We start from the raw sequence: 16732 nt of genomic DNA on the forward strand, positions 1-16732 counted from the left end.
ACATTGTGAGCCTTTCGACTCTGAGGTTGGCAACAACCACTCAACTGAATAATCTACCTGTATAAAAAGATGGGAAAGGTTAGACAAAGCACATTTTCCAGATTAACTACAAGCTACACACCGTCTGACCATTCCCAAAGAGCACATTTGTGTAAGAAATATAAATGTAAATCACATTATTTAAGCTTACCTGACTAATTAATTCGGATTTGGGTAGTGGGCAACACAAACATGAACACATCTATACATCATGTCATCAGCTTCACAAAATATGCAGATGAACAATTTAGACATCTTTTTTTATTATTGGCTCAGACCATATAGAAGGCCATATAGAGCAGACATTCACATACACTGTGTAGTTACATGCAATAAAAATCACTTTCTCCCAGTTGGCTGTCAGATGTGGAGCCGGCTGACATACTGCTCTCAGATAAGATAATGCACAGAGAATGATGGATGGTGCATATATGCATGTAAATGAGTGGCAGCAAGTTGTGGAGAAAAGAGAGTTGGAAAGCTCATAATTCACCAAAAACAGTGTGGGAAGAGCAATACGTATATATGCTACATATGGAAGTTCTGCATAGGGGAAACCATGCAGGTTGTTTTATCTGTGGTCAGATGGTTGCTCTGGCATCATCACTGTGCATTGTTTGAAAAGATTGATACATTCACTTACAACCATGAGGAATGTAAATGCAGTGGCAGCATGTGCTTTACCTTAGGTTTTAATGGTCTGGTTTTACTATTGGCACATGACTCACCGAGGCTTATTCTGCTTTGATGCCTGTCAGAATAACCTTCTCGTGGGTTAAATGTCTGAGCATTTGAGTTCTCTTGGATCAACCTTGTGGAATTTCAGGTCATAAAATTCCTTTTCATCACTAGTTTCTTGTGTTCATCCATAAACATGTTTGTTGCTTTCTGAGCAATCTATATGCACATTTCCTGATATAAATATGATACGTTTGGAAGATTGGCCGTGATAGTGTACACTTAAAATTCAAGAACGGTGTCATTTGTAAGCAATACCAGAAATTGATGAATGTGCACCTGAGTATTGGAACAAAATCAATCACTCAAACTCTTTGGACATTTAAAACTATTTTTTTCAGAAACCCTCTGTCATAAAGGTGATCTTTGCCATCAAATAGATTTTACATGTTTACTATTTCTCTGCTCGAACTATGGAATTGTATCCACTTGTTACCAGAGTGAAATGATCCTCCCAGAAGGAAGACCAAAGGCAAAAAAAATGGTGTGTATGTGTGTGTGTCCGTGTGTGTGTGTTTGCATTAATGACGGAATAAAATGATGAGTCGAGTCGAAAACGAATTCATTTTGTCCAGCTCGCAATCACAAAATCAACTCTTCATGAACTAAGAAAAACAGCTTTGTTTTGCTTTGATAAGTCAAGGATGATGAAAGTACACCGTAAATCAGTTGAATGTAAAATGTTATCAATCAATGTCTGTCATAATTTAAAACGGAAACAGGAAAGTCACCAAAGCTGCATGTATGCGGTTTAACCCCAACAATGACATTATGTTTAAGTAGCAGTTCACTAGCAGGAACCACACCAAAACAGTGTGATGTTTGTAGGTTTATTGCAGAAGTAACACATTAATGATAGGGGTGAAGGGATGTTCTGGTCTGGGAGGACGTGCTGTGGTCCGTGCAGTGGGAGACTCAGAGTGGGGGTTCCGTCTCCGGCATGATCTGCTTGGGCTGATTACGGGCCCCCAGACGATACCAAGAATTAAAATGTTTAAAATATACACAGTTTTAAATATAAATGGTGACAGGCAGAAGATGTTGGGATGAAGGGATGTAGGGATGAGGGATGAAGGGATGTAGGGATGTAGGGATGAGGGATGAAGGGATGTAGGGATGTAGGGATGTAGGGATGAGGGATAAAGGGATGTAGGGATGAGGGATGAAGGGATGTAGGGATGTAGGGATGTAGGGATGAGGGATGAAGGGATGTAGGGATGAGGGATGAAGGGATGTAGGGATGTAGGGATGAAGGGATGTAGGGATGAGGGATGTAGGGATGTAGGGATGAGGGATGAAGGGATGTAGGGATGTTGAGGGGAGGGACGGATGAAAGGATGAATGGATGAATGGATGTAGGGGTGTATCGCTCGGTGTGAGGCGGAAGGGGAATTGTATGGGTAGAAGGGAGGCGTGAGGTGCAGTGGGTAGTGCGTTGGTGTTCGGATCAGGGGGTCACAGGTTCAAACCCCACTGCAGTCAGCATGTTGTTGTGTCCCTGGGCAAGACACTTCACCCCAAATGGCTCCTGCGGGGATTGCCCACAGTATTGAGTATGTAAGTCGCTTTGGATAAAAGCGTCTAACAGATTTCAGATTTCATATTGCATAAACACCATATCCCAACGTGCATTGCGGCTAAAACATCCAATCACCGAGCTTAAACCATAGCTGAGGATCTTGGGTAATCAGTTCAGTGGGTGTGTATCGCAATGATGCTTGAAATGTCCCATTTAGGCCTACGTCTGTTTCCGGTTATTTTATTTTTGAAATTCAGTTCCTAAAAAATAACAAATTAGAAGGAAAAAAAGATTGAAAAAATACAGATTCCAGTATTCTGAGGCTCTGAGCCCCATTTATTTTCCTCGCGGATGGCAAAAAAAGTCAGACATGATACGATTTAAAATAAAAACAATAATCATGGCTTGATATTGAGTAAGAACATGTTTTTATGAACCACACAGCTTCCGGTCTTCCAAGACCCGACTGGACAAAAAGACGTGTTGCAGGCACGAAACACACTACCAATAGAAACACATTGCTTTTAAAATCGTTCTGTGTGACACGAAAAAAAGGGGAAATTCGTGTTTGTGAACACGAATCAATAGATTAAATGTCGTGACTATAACACGAAATGCCGTGAGACTGGGTTGGAACATAATACAAAATACAAAAACTCTATATGACGACATTTCCAATCATTTAACTTGCACTGAAAAATGTATGGCGTTTACAATTTTTTTTAATCGAAGACCTATAGTGTAGCCACACAGAGCAGCTAGCATGTCTGTAAATACTTGTTCTTGTTCATTTAACTTAACAAAACAGCTCACAGAGGTCACATGTGAACATCTCTACTTGTGTTAGTTACTGTGCAAAATACCTTCAATTTTCAAGGCCCTAGAGTCCCTTTAACTCACAGATGAAAATAGTGCTGATAAATATACATGAATATCCAGACCAGCTGTCTTTTCTCACTAATAGATGAGAGATATTTTAGAGCTGTGAAAGACAAAAAGAAGGATTTGGGGCATTTTTGTTGATGAAATAAGAATAAGAACTTTTCATAAGACAAGAGATTGTATGCCCAACATTTTGTCCTCTGTTTTTCATTAATTCATCCTAAAAGCAACTTCATATCTCAACAGAGATATGAGACTGTAGGTGTTGTCAGTGTCATCAGTGGGCTTTATTTCATGTAGGTTTGGAGACTTTGCACCAAGGTTGCACATGTTTGAGTCAAAGGTGTTCTAACAGGAAGAAACTGAAACTGACGTCATTGATTTGAACTGAATGCCATTTTACTTTCAAAAACAGTCAAGGACATCTATTGACGAGGAATGAATGAATAAGATGAGCAATAAATAACTAAAGGACAAGAAAGCATCCTTAAGTCGAATGTCTTTTTTCTTCTTGAAAAATCAAGGGCTTTGAATTCAACTATGAAGTCGTGGTGTCAGAGACGCCCCTGAAGATTCACTGCTATTGTAGACCATCAGATATCTATTCAAATGTCCAGTATTTCCTGGAATGCAGATATTTTCAATTCCTGCAACTCTTTTCACAGCTTGGAAAAGAAACAGGATGGAAATAAAAGGAAAGGAGAAAATATGACCCCGCATGTAAAAGAGGTGTGTATTTACAGTCAAACACTGTTTGCCAAGAGAACATATTCAAATGTTCAGTACACAGAGACGGGCAGAGAAAAAGGAAGTGTGTGACGGTTAACCTTATGATGTGCATTCATTATTTTGGTCAACGCAGGCAACTTTCACTTCACATAATAGTCAGAGGATTAGCTGCTTTTGTGTTGTTTGTGTACCCGGGTGAAGTGCACCCGGGTGCATGTTTACAGTGTACATTTGAGACGATTAACAGAAAACAATCATTCTGCAATTCTAGGCTTCTAAAAGTCATATAATAAAACAATGTGAGAAGGGAAAATATTGCTTGCCTGACCTGCTCACACCTTACAGACGAATGAAACCTGTTGCAATCTGCAAAAGTGCACATCATGACTACATATTTTATATTGGCAGCATTTTTCAGTATCATTGTAACGAGCAGTTAACACTCTATATTAGACTGGATGCCTAAGTGTTTTTAGTCAAAAATAATAAGATGAATAAGTATGTAGTTATTTATTTATATTGCACATGTTCTCCAGTTTTACAGCTTGGACTTCTTTAGGATCTTGTCCAGCAGAGCTCTTTCTGTTTCTGGGATGATCTTTGTCCACAGGTTCAGAAATCTCTGGTTTGAAGCCAGCTTCTGGAGGAGGATCTGTCCGTGGTGCCTGTGGAGGAAGAAGTTATTTGTTAAGCACAAAGTTCAGATAAACAAAATTGAGATGGTGAAAACAATCAACACAAAACAAGAGGCGCACATTACAAGATTATGCAAAGTTCTGCACTAAATCCATATAACTTGACAACGTACCTCACGTCTGGTGCAGCATCCACACACATTTTGGAGACGGCTCTTAGGAAGTGTTCGGTGAAGCTCGTTCCTGCTGCCAAGACGCAAGCTGCTCCAAATCTGTCGACCAGGAGGTGCAGGTGTTGGGCCATGCTCCCTCTTACTGCGACACAACGGTGACTGAGGAGGGACAAATACAGGGTGATACAGTGTTGTAGTCAAGTCACCAATTCACGAGTCCAAGTCACTCTCGAGTCACCACTCTTCGAGTCCGAGTCCAAGTCTGAGTCACCTAGGGAGAGTCGTAGTCGAGTCCAAGTCCGAGTCACCCAAGGAGTGTCCGAGTCAAGTCTGAGTCCGAGTCCAAGTCCGAGTCACCCAAGGAGTGTCCGAGTCGAGTCCGAGTCATCATTACCTGTGTTCGAGTCCGAGTCCGAGTCACCCAAGAAGAGTCCAAGTCAAGTCCGAGTCACAAGACTTCATGTATTAATCTTAGTGGATATATGTGTTGAAATGTAGCTGCTCTTCTACATTGCTTTTATCCTGTCATGTTATACTAATGTGTCTATTGAACTGCTGTGAAGCCATTTTGGCTACAATTATTGTAATAGGTGCTATACAAATATAAAGCTTATAACTAATATTAATATTATTATTATTATTATTATTATTATTATTATTATTATTATTATTGTAAATGACCTTTAACCCTTGTTAAAAATGTACACGCCCATAATAACTGCTATTAAATCATCATACATCAATATTTTTTTCTACTTTTTTTTTTCATGAATCACTTAAACAACTTATAACGTACACAAAACTACCAAACATTCAATAATTTTCAGGATTTTAACCCTTTAAATGCCTGTTTCATTATTAGAATTATCTCATTATTTATGACAAAAAAACACAAGAAATGTTTTCAATATAATAATTAGTAAAGGGATGGAACTTTGGTGGTTATTAGAGTCTTGGATGTGTCAAAGATTAGCAACAAAATTGATTTGACTGCATTATTATTTTTTACGTAGTGTCAGATACTCGCTCTGGACACCTTCGTGGCAAAAATGTACACGCCCATAATAACTGCTATTAAATCATCATACATCAACATTTTTTTCTACTTTCTTTTCATGAATCACATAAACAACTTCTAACGTACTCAAAACTACCAAACATTCAATCATTGTCAGGATTTTAACCCTTTAAACGCCTGTTTCATTAATTGAATTATTTAATTTATCTAAAAAATGCCTCGTTGACTTCCATTCAGACCACATTTTTTGATCTCACTGCCATTGCAGTATAAAACCATGCATTTTGTAATGTCAGCATTTCATTTAGAAGAAAAGTAGTGATATTTGATATTTCTACTCTATTCCAACAGATTAAACAATTTTCCCACTGTAGGCCGATGCATGACATTCTTACATTTTTGCCAGTTATATTATGGAGCCGTGTGACTACCAGGGGGCCCCGAGAGTGGTGTGTGTGTGTATTGTGTGTGTGTGTGTGTGTGTGTGTGTGTGTGTGTGTGTGTGTGTGTGTGTGTGTGTGTGTGTGTGTGTGTGTGTGTGTGTGTGTGTGTGTCATTTCCAGCAGCAGACCAGCAGGCCTGTGCACAACCAGCACACACCTCTCCTCCCTCTCCGTGTGTGTGTGTGTGTGTGTGTCTGTGAGAATCTGTAAGCATGCACGGATCATTTCATGGGTAAAAAAAGGCCATCTTTTGAGGGCTGTGTTTGATGTGTCTTTGAAGAGCTGCTTGATTACTCAAAAACAAAAAACAACTGTTAGTGTGTTTATGCACCTGGCTGCCAAAGATAAACATGCAGTTTGACCAAGGGCTTATTTCATTAGTGAGCAGAGAAGGAGAAAGACCTGGAGCAAAGAGAAGGAACTCAAATGAAGAAGCATTTCAGTGCAGAAGAGACTTCAGAAATAATCTTGCAGCCTTCTTCTGCCAGCGAGCTGCAGGACTCATCTGAAGAAGACACAAGGTTCGAGGGGGGGTCTGACACTGAATGCTCTCTGGAGTCCAGCATTTCTTGGAGTTCCTCTGACCCTTCCTCTGAAAGTGGAGAGGACACTGAGGGTCCCGTCCACAGTGAGGGGACAGAGAAGAACGGAGGTCGTTCTCCCAGGAGCTGGGGAAAACCAGGGTGTCCTCACAGATTGTGAGAAGAAAGCCCCCCGTGGTGGTGGATGGTGGGCCGGAATTTTCAAATTCTAGCGCAGTCAAGCTGGTTTCTCCAAAATTACATACCCCACCTTTAAGCCCCACTCTCGGCTTTTAGTGTGTAACGAGCCGATCGCGTTCACACCGGAATAAATTCCCTGAGGGGAGATTACGCAAATGAGCCGCTGACGTCACTTCGTCTTCTTCTGCTTTGGGTTTCTGGCAGGCCTCAAACAACTTCACGGCGTATACTGCCACCCGAAGTTCCCGGCCGAAAGTCCCCGGAGTTGGGGACTGGCTTCAGTAGAAGCTGCTGGGACTCCCAGCAGCTTCTACTGAAGCCTTCCGAGTAAATCGCCAGAACGCCGACACCTCCTCATCTCCACCGCTCCCATGTTTTCTTTTGTGTTGCCATAAGTTAGTCTCTCTGCGTTTGTGCGCTGGGCGAATGCTAATGCTAATAATGCTAATGCGAGGATAATAAAATGGCGGCTCTACAAAACATTTCAGAGTTTTACGGGGCGTGGTTTGCAATTCGCACAGCCAATCAAAACTGGGGCACTTTTTTCCCCCAGGAAAGTACCACCTCTCAGCAGGCACTAAAAATGGGGGTAAAAGTTCCCGGCACTAAGTACTCTTTTTGGTGTGAATGCGACATAAGGGGTACTAACGGAACTAAACGGGAAAAGTACGGGGAAAAGTATTTTCTAATATTTTAGATATGAGGTATTCTATGCTAGTTTATAATATAACTTTGTCACATGTGTTAAACAGATAGCCTAATTACTTTTCAAAAGAACATTTGACATACAAAATCTGAATGATCAGTATGTAATAAATGATGCATTGTTATAGAATCCCAAAATATATGACGTAATAAAAATATGTGTCAATGTAACCGACCACAATATTAATGTAACACTGATGTGAATGCAGCACAGATAATATAATAGTGAAAGGAACCATTCTGCATACTTTTTGTGCTTTTATTCAAGTCAAATTCAGAATTGTGGGCTTTTGGTTGTAATGGAGTACTCTTAATGTGTGGTATTCAAAATATCTTCCATCACTGGTTTAAGTCATTTTATTGTCTTTTCTTGTATCTTAATTAATTGTATTTATATTTGTGCAAAATGTTAATTAATTAGAAAATAAGAAGGTTATTGCTGTCACCTGGTGGTCAAAACTCTGAAGGAGAAATGCTGCTTACTCCCTATTGGCTGCTGAAACATGACGCAACGTGTCAAGGAACAACAAGGAAGTGAAACAACAAACGTTATTGAAGCTAGCTACCTCAGCAGAGGGTTAACATCACAGGTACGTTTCGTTTCACTTATCTGACCTTCTTCTTCAACACGTACTGGCTCTGATACATTTTTCTGTGCACAACAGTTTACTGAACTGTGTCGACTATTTGTGTATACCCTTGTTTTATAGACACATACAGATATGGGGGACCTTCCTGTCAATCCGCTGGTTCTGATTGGTGTGGGCTCCAGCTTCGCCTTCTCTGGCCTTTTCTATCATCTGTACAAAGGGAAGAAAGAAGAGTTGAAGAAGCTAAAGGCAAGTGCATAATTACTGAAGTCATGCTTAAGTATTCAGACAGCTCTCGAGTAGTGTAATGATTTTAAAATGCTTATTTCAACCTGTTTCTTTTTGCTTTTCATTTTAGGAAATACCCGTATTCAAGCCAGATCAGCATTTGGTGAAAGTACTGAAAGCGTCTCCTCACAGGCGGCTTCAGTATGTTGCTGTAGAAGGTACAAACACTATTGACACTTTAGTGAATGCAGTTTTGAATGGGTTAAGACCAGTGGTGATAAAGTAACTAAGTACATTTACTCAAGTACAAGTGTTCTTGACTTAAGTATTTAAATGTTTTGCTACTTTGTACTTCTACTCCTCTACATTTATTTGATACGTTAAGTTACTTTGCAGATTTAGATTAATAATGTGAAATATAATCAACTCTTAAATCAGACTTTAGTCACACCTGGAGTAAATTCACAAGCTACCCTGCAGTATACACAGTCATTAAAACTAGCTGCACCTTTACCAGCTTTGATAACACTCTAATATATGAAAAACACATCATATATATTATTCTTAAATGGACCAATCTGCATGAGTACTTTCACTTTTGGTACTTCAAGTATATTTTGATATTAATACTTTGGTACTTTTACTTGAGTAACATTTTGAATGCAGGACTTTTAGTTGTAACAGAGTATTCCTACACTCTGGTTTCAAGTTCTACTTTTACCTAAGTACAAGATAGTACTTCTCCCACCACTGGTTAAGTCACAGATGTTTTACAGTTTCCTTTATATGTGTTGTTAGGTCTGGTGCAGGCGGATGGGGAGTCTCTGGCAAGTCAGTTTGTCCCTCGTTGTTACGGTGTGATTCAGAAGATCGCAGTGGAGGAGCAGTGGAAATTCTGGAACTCCCTCACCAAGACATGGTACAATAGACAACAAAACAAACCCAACACTGTCCCTCTATCTATTACTAGTCTGTTGATAACATTTTGATTACTTTGCCAGGAATTCACGGACAATAAACAGAAAAGAAACCAACAACTCTGTGCCGTTCAGTCTGGTCAGCCCTGGGGCCTTCATCAATGACTTGTATGTGAAGGTTCAGAACCCTCTGGAGGCCTCCGGGTGCTACCTGGACAGGGTGTACTTCAAAAGGAGTCGGGCCGAGAAGGGCTTGGCAGACATGGTGATGAATGGCATCACCGGGGAGGAGCCAGTGGCCATGGAGGTCAGCGAGGAGCTGCTGCGGGTGGGGAGCACCCTGACTGGGTATGGGGAGGTGGTGCTGGAGGGAGGGCAGGTGATGAGGCTGCAGGCCCCGCAGGACGGCCGCAAGTTCATCCTGGTGCCCACCGACCACCGGAGCTTCATGGACGGGCACGAGAAGTCCGCCAGTATGTGGAAGACGCTGTCGGCTGTTACTGGCATCACAGGGGCCGCTATTCTAACCAAGGTCATCTGTGGGTTAGTGGGGAACCAGGATGGAAAATCCAAGAAGGCCTGAAGACGATACTGTTGCTTTAACGGTTGTGTGACCGCTTTATAGCTCTCCAAAAACTGCCTCAGGTGTTTTGTTTAGATTCCACAGCAACTTTCTGATGCTAAGATAATGTATCACTTGTCAAAATTCCTCAAGTGTTAGATCCATCATGATGCTAAGATTATTAGTCAGTGTCATCTTGTAAGTTTTGTTTTCCCATTAAAGTAGCAGCTACAGGGGCCTGTGAGGGTCAATACACAACATTGGACAAAACATAGAAAGCACAGGAATTTATAAAACATTTACAAATTTGGAAAAAAATACACTCAAAAATAAAGCTGAACAGAATCTTAGATGTTGATACATTTCCCACATTGTGATTATAATGTGTTCAATGTATTTGTTAAAGTGTTTTGATCCAATGTTGTTCTGCTGTGACAGGCACTACTTTTCTTGAAACCATCATGAAAATATCTCTTATTTCTCCTGCAGTCACTGGGACATTTTGAATATATGAATAGCTGAAAACTGATGACACCTCAGAGGAGGACACATTAAATGTGGCATATTTTAGTATTGTTAAACTATTGAATCAAGGCAACATTTTTGTAATTCAATTGTATTTTTATAATGTAAGATCAAATCTTTTTTTTGTGGAGTTGTGTGGCGTAATCAATTTTTCACTTTTGATTTGCAAGAGTAACTGAGCCTGATTAAAATTGAATGTAAAAAATGTTTTGGACTGGATCTATTTGCAGATATAATGTACTACCTCTTAGATAAGACCTGCAGTCTGTTTGTGGAACAAAAGATAACACATGATAAAGGGATGTGGTGATATTTTTAATAAAACCTTTAAATTGAGTGAGACATTTTGTGTTCTTTTCCAAGCAGTCAGGGGTCGGTCTCTTCTTTAATTGGATATTGACGTTCACAGCACACAGCACACCGCCCTTACCTGGCGTGGCACTATGTGTCAGTCTAAACTGTACAGAGAAGATCCTGCTGGATGTTAGTGACAGAAAGCTGCTGTTGCCGGGGGTAACACCAGCTGCCTGAATCCCTTTTTCTTCAAGTTTACAGTTATCTTTGTCTTTACGTGCTCCTCATTATTCCCCCTCCTCCTCTGAAGACTCCTCTGCCTCCTTCAACCACTGGATGAACTTCTGAAGCTGTTGAACAAAATTCAGTTTACACAATTACTCCCTTTAGTATTTAGATATTGCATAATGGTTTGGTCTTCCATCAATAGTTTTAGAGGATAGTTTGTGTACAAGTCAATGTGGTTAAAAAGCAAATCTGATTTTTTTCTACATTGCCTTAACTCATTTTGAAAATGCATTTTATTTCTCTCGTAAATAATTTGACATAAAAACATGTAAAAGGTGCATCATAAATGTACAGGCCTTGCTATAAACAAAAGGAAAGAAAGAATAATATCTGTGCTTATTGAAATCCCTTTTACAAACACTACTCAATGCTATCACATAATCAATGATGTTGTGCTGGAAACATATTAGTGATTTCATGTTACAGTGCTGATTACCCAGCCATCCTAACTTTAACCCTCATTATATCTTTATATTATAATAATCATTTATAAGTGTGCTGCTCCTACCCCCTGGTTCTTGCGCAGCTGCTTGCTCTGGTCGGTGATGTCTCCCTGGGAGAACCAGCGCATTATCATGTCCTCCTCCAGGATCTCCAGCTGGTACATGTTCATCAGGACCTGGGGGGGGGGAAGTAACACAGCATCTTCAGCACCAGGTACAGTACGGGTAGGTAAACTGCAATATTACATGGTGGCTGTTTCATGACTCATATCTTTCCCATTTGACCCGAGTTCACCCTTTTGACTATGTGCATTTTTTACACAACATTTTTCCCAGACCCTCAAAGCATTTTGCATACACAAGTCAGCTTTCACCCAGTCACACACACTCCTACAGAGGCAGAGGCTGTCACACAAGGTGCCACCTGCTCAGGGAAACTAGCACTCACACCAAGCCATCTGGAGCTATTTGGCGTTAAGTATCTTGCCCAAGGACACATCGACATGTTGAATACAGCGGCAGTAGATCCAACCAACCACCTTTGCGATTAAAGGATGAACAACTCCCTCCTGAGCCCCAGCGGCCCAGCAGAAGAGATTTATGAGTGTTTATGGAAGTGATGACTGACTCTGACCTTGAACATCGCAGCCCAGTGACTCTCCTGCTCCAGGAAGTGCTCCTCGAAAGCAGACAGACAGTCCAGGTGGTCCTGGGCTCTCTTCACATAGTTCTTAAACACCGGCGCCCATTTATTCAGCAACTGAGAAGCAGAAGAAGTGCAAGAATTAGTCAGATCCTTAACTTGGTAAAAGTAGAAATATTATGTCTTAAAAAACACTCTAGTACAAGAAGAAAATCCGTGTGTTCCTACAATATAGTAGAGTATAAATATAAAGGAGCATAAAATGGAAATAGTCAAGTAAAGTACAAATGTGTCAAATTTGTACTTGGAGTAAATGTGTGTTGTTAGTTTCAATCATTGCTATGGACACGAAAAAGGCCAAATTCTACATTTGATTCTATCATCTTTACCGGGAGGAGCAGAGTCACGTATTGCGATGCGGTGAGCTCTGGGCCCTGCTGCTGGAAGGGATACTCCAGCACCACCCTGGTTATAATCTGCATCACCTCCTTCAGAGTGATGTTGTAGGCGTACCTGGAGGGAGAGAGCGCGTCAAAACTGAATCTGTCTAAAGAGAGAAGACTGTTGGCAGTGTTTGGTCCCTTCTTACTTGAGAGAGTTGATCTCAAGGACGAGATTGTCACAGCCGATGTTTTCCTCCAGACCCCTCTGCAGAGTCCCCAGCACCTCCAACTGGAACACTACACACAATCAGACCAGAGAAGAAGAGTTAGAGAAAAAGGACGCTTCATTGCAAAATCACAACAGGGAGGCTAAAGACCACAAACATTTAATAAATAAAAGGGAAATTAAATCATCCAAGTGTTCAGAGATCATTCTGATTATATACTATAATTTGTTAGTAATAATAATCAGCCACTGCTCAGAGCCGACATCAAAGGCAACCAAGATCAGCTCCTAATTCTCACATTTTGTTAACAACTAGCATAATATAATAAAATATAGTTCATCTGTGAAATGAATTGCAGCCCTAGGTGATTAATACATTCCGTTCTGTTATGTAATGAATTTCGTAAAACACTGCTAAATTATTGAACTCAATTCTCAATTAAATTGCTATTTATAAAGTGTAGTGTCATCAGGGGGCTATCGTCGCTGGCATTTTGTCTCTTTGGCCAGCAGGGGGCAGTCATGTGGTTCTACAGGTGGCTAAAATGAACAACTCTCACCTTTGACATCGTCCATCTCGGGTGAGGGGATCACAGGGTCGTCATCATCATCAGGCTCGCTGTCCTCACTGTCGCTCTCAGGGTCGGGGTTCAACACCAGACCTGATGCACAGGAAACAAAAGCCAGGCTGCTGGGACACAGACGGAAAGACAGATCTACCGACTGAACAAGTGAGCCGCGCTGCTGTCCTACCCCAGAGACACTGAGACAGCTCCTCATCCTCCGTGTCATCCAGACTGCCGGCCTTCCAGATGTAGCCTTTCCCCTCTGCTCCGACCTCGGCTGGGTTAAACGCTGCAGGACAGAAGAAAACACAGCTTATGACCATATTTGATTATTTATTTTTAGCCTTTATTTTGTGTATAGGAATGGGGGGAGATGTCCAGCAACCAATGTCAACGTTGAAGTGATGTGGCATTTACTGTACCAATCATTAAGATGATTCATATTTCATACAGAGTCAATACACACCCTTCAGTTTGGTTTTGTCTTTGCTGTGTCCGACATGGTCATCATCACTCAGGAACTCATCATCATCCTCCTCTTCCTCCTCGTCTGGATGGTGCATGGACAGCACGGTGCCTTCGGGTAGAGAGATGTTTGGTCCAATCTCCACCTGGATCACAGTCCACAGAAAATGTAGTGATGTGACAGAGAAGGTTTTCACCGTTTCACCATCTCTAAAGTGCTATTCTGATCTTGACACATAAAAGTGGTGGGAAAAAAACCTCCCTCTCCATCGGAGCAAAACGTGTTATTGTACAAACAAAATGAAAGATTGTGCTAAAAGCAGAGTACTTTGTTAGACCAAAAAAGGGAATTTTGGAAATAATAATATTCAGCTTATTGCTAATTACAATGAAGAAAAATAATGATAATACTTGCTTACATTATACGCCAGGACACACTGTTTGTTCAGAGTTACGCCCTCTTTGACCACAACCTTGTCGCAGATCACAGACTGAGTGATCTTCACCTTGCTGGCTATGTGAACATTATTCCAGATGTAGGCATGGTCCAGGGTAACATTGTCACCTGTTGATATGGAGAACAAAAAAGGCATTATTAACATTTCTTTTATTACGCACTTATATATAACCTCACTGAATCAGTTTTGAGAGCTCACCTATGGTGCAGTTGTTCCCGATGACGCTGTTAGAAATGTAACAGTTGGCGCCGATGCTTGTCTCACAGCCGATGAGGACGTTCTCCTCCATTATGCTGCCGTGTCCCAGGCTGACCCCGGACCCTCGGTAGACGTTGTGGCGGGAAAACGTGCAGCTTCGTCCCTGCTGGTCGACGAAGTTAGCCTCGGGGGTGAGCGGGTAGACCCACCGCCGCACGAGGTCAGACGACACAGAGTCGTACATGAGGAGGTTGGACACTCTGACCCCGTAACCATCCTTGGTGGCATGCATGTGTATCTGGTTGCCCAGAATCTAAAACAGGAATTAAGGATTAATGCTTTGAAGGGGTTTGTAGCAAAACATGATCCAGATATCATAAGGAATAATGCCGTACCTCTTCATTGACCAACATCCCTCTGACAAAGTCATTCCTAGTCTGGTAGTCAAAATTGTCAGTGAAGAGCTCAGCGACCTGAAAATGAGGAAAAACAATTTATAGAAGGAGAATCAAGTTTATTGCCAGGTACGTTTACACCTGAACCACTAATGAGAAGTTCAATAGCTCCTGTATTTTGCATTCTAACCTGTGGGGAGCAGATGCTGATGTGACAGTCCAGGAGGTCGTGTCTGATTTCAAACTCGTCACTTGCATTGTGGAAAATGTTCTGCCAAACAAACAGAGAGCGACTGTCAACAATCAATCCAAAGCAAAAGTAAGGTAAAGGTTTGATAAAATGGTGAAGCTCCTACCATGGGGAACTGTAGCCTCTTCAGCCCCTGTGTCCTCTGGTAGTGTAAAATCCGCTGGCTCTTGCTGTCCACGGCAACTATGACATCGTCTTCCTCACAGCGCGACTTGTGACCGGGCGACGATTCCTTAAAGACCATCGTCATCACCGAGATGTTCTTCTCCACCTTTCGACGATGCCTGTGCAAAATGACACATAGTATTCGAATAAAACAGATGTCGAGAGACCATATTTCATTTCTTCTGATTATACTAATAAAGCCATCTCTTACCTGTGCTCTTGCACTGCCTGACTGAGGTCAATATTTGATACCACGTCTCCGTAGACCAACACGAAGTCCGAGCGCAGAAGGGACTTTGCATCAACATCCCTGAGCACATCCCCGAGGGAGCGGTAAAACTCTGAGGTGATGATGTGGACTGTGTTTGGAGAGGTGGGTCGACACCACTTCGACTTCCTGTCAGACCACAGAAACAGGTCAACATCTTACATTTGAGACATATCCAAAAATGATCACCCTAGTGAAACTTACATTAAGTGTTCCTTGATTTCACTGGCCATCCAGCAGCAGAAGACAAATGTTTCCTGCACCCCGGTGGACGTGAGGAACTCCAGGGTGTAGTCGATCATGGCAACATTACCCAGCGGCAGCAGAGCCTGTCATCAATGAAAACGTGACAGATGTCATTACAGAGGTAACTGTACAGCAGCGTCATGATGGAAATAAGTCCCCAAGCAATATTAAACAAAACCCACAGAGCTGCTTAAATAAAGGCTTGAAGGTAACGTGTTTATTTCTGTTCAAATAGTTTTCTTTCATCAGTTTCAAAGCAGCCCTGTCACTGTTTACAGCATGGACTCTAGTTAGCTACCATTAGCATGTTATAGCTTAGCTCGCTGCCTACCCTTGGCTGGTCTTTGGTTACCGGGAAAAACCTCCGGTTGAAGCTGTCAGCGACTAAAACAGCCTGCAGCGGCTGCTCCTCTTCCTCCTGCTCATTTGCACCTTTTCTACTCGAAAGGCCAGTGCCAGAACGACTCTGTTTTGCTCCTCTACCGGCCATGTTTGTCTCCCAAGCGCTGCCTACTAACCAACTATGTCGTCATCTACGGTGGCTGCGGAGGGACAGTCTGTGATGGTGGTTGTGGTGAAATACAGTACTCGTGCGTTTGTTTACCTTGTTTGATTTTATGGAAATACAAAGTTGTGAATGTAGACAATGAAATGTATGTATTTATTCATAAATACAGCTCAACATTTGAGCCTTACTCACATGCCTCACAAACTCAAAAATGTATGTTCACATTATATATTGTATGTTAGCTGTTTGCTGATTTATTTTCTAAACATTTACATTTCTTAACTTTTAAAGCTTTCCTCGTATAGCCTCGTACGATAATACTCTATTTAAATTGATCTGTGTTTTCCCACTCAAATGTAACATTGCTGTAACATTTACATACATTTATATGTGTGAGACGCTTTCTTTGACTAAGCCCCCAAAAATTACAATTTCAATCCATTTATTTTTTATCTTTTTAAAGAACTCTTATGCCAAAATTATTTTGAATTTGTCTTCACTGATCTTTGGC

The 16732-nt window shown here is 41.3% G+C and overlaps 2 protein-coding genes across 2 annotated transcripts; one reads left to right on the forward strand and one right to left on the reverse strand.

Annotated features, from left to right (window-relative positions):
• Nucleotides 1-8135: 8135 nt before the first annotated feature.
• On the forward strand, nucleotides 8136-10761 carry LOC117488784 (mitochondrial ubiquitin ligase activator of nfkb 1-A). Its single transcript, XM_034137883.1, has 5 exons — nucleotides 8136-8193; nucleotides 8314-8442; nucleotides 8552-8639; nucleotides 9220-9340; nucleotides 9423-10761. Exons 2-5 carry the CDS (start codon nucleotides 8326-8328, stop codon nucleotides 9919-9921), a joined length of 825 nt encoding a protein of 274 aa, XP_033993774.1. The 5' UTR covers nucleotides 8136-8193; nucleotides 8314-8325; the 3' UTR covers nucleotides 9922-10761.
• On the reverse strand, nucleotides 10722-16242 carry eif2b5 (eukaryotic translation initiation factor 2B, subunit 5 epsilon). Its single transcript, XM_034137881.1, has 16 exons — nucleotides 16045-16242; nucleotides 15672-15796; nucleotides 15411-15596; nucleotides 15141-15318; nucleotides 14975-15055; nucleotides 14785-14862; nucleotides 14390-14702; nucleotides 14153-14298; nucleotides 13735-13879; nucleotides 13456-13557; nucleotides 13263-13364; nucleotides 12683-12773; nucleotides 12483-12606; nucleotides 12085-12210; nucleotides 11516-11626; nucleotides 10722-11069 (listed from the first exon to the last, which is right to left on the reverse strand). The coding sequence occupies exons 1-16, from the start codon at nucleotides 16201-16203 to the stop codon at nucleotides 11007-11009; spliced, it is 2130 nt and encodes a 709-aa protein (XP_033993772.1). The 5' UTR covers nucleotides 16204-16242; the 3' UTR covers nucleotides 10722-11006.
• Between the last annotated feature and the right edge of the window lie 490 nt (nucleotides 16243-16732).

The sequence above is a fragment of the Trematomus bernacchii genome, unplaced genomic scaffold, assembly GCF_902827165.1.
Source record: "Trematomus bernacchii unplaced genomic scaffold, fTreBer1.1, whole genome shotgun sequence".
NCBI lineage: Eukaryota > Metazoa > Chordata > Actinopteri > Perciformes > Nototheniidae > Trematomus > Trematomus bernacchii.

Bases quoted from the DNA above. Each gene is read 5' to 3' on its own strand.
- eif2b5 (XM_034137881.1), bottom strand. From the start codon at position 16,203: ATGGCCGGTAGAGGAGCAAAACAGAGTCGTTCTGGCACTGGCCTTTCG. The intron at 14,703-14,784 runs GTACGGCATTAT...TTCCTGTTTTAG, and splicing joins GGATGTTGGTCAATGAAGAG to ATTCTGGGCAACCAGATACA. The intron at 11,070-11,515 runs GTAGGAGCAGCA...TTTGTTCAACAG, and splicing joins AGCTGCGCAAGAACCAGGGG to CTTCAGAAGTTCATCCAGTG.
- LOC117488784 (XM_034137883.1), top strand. From the start codon at position 8,326: ATGGGGGACCTTCCTGTCAATCCGCTGGTTCTGATTGGTGTGGGCTCC. The intron at 8,640-9,219 runs GTACAAACACTA...ATGTGTTGTTAG, and splicing joins TCAGTATGTTGCTGTAGAAG to GTCTGGTGCAGGCGGATGGG. The intron at 9,341-9,422 runs GTACAATAGACA...TTACTTTGCCAG, and splicing joins AACTCCCTCACCAAGACATG to GAATTCACGGACAATAAACA.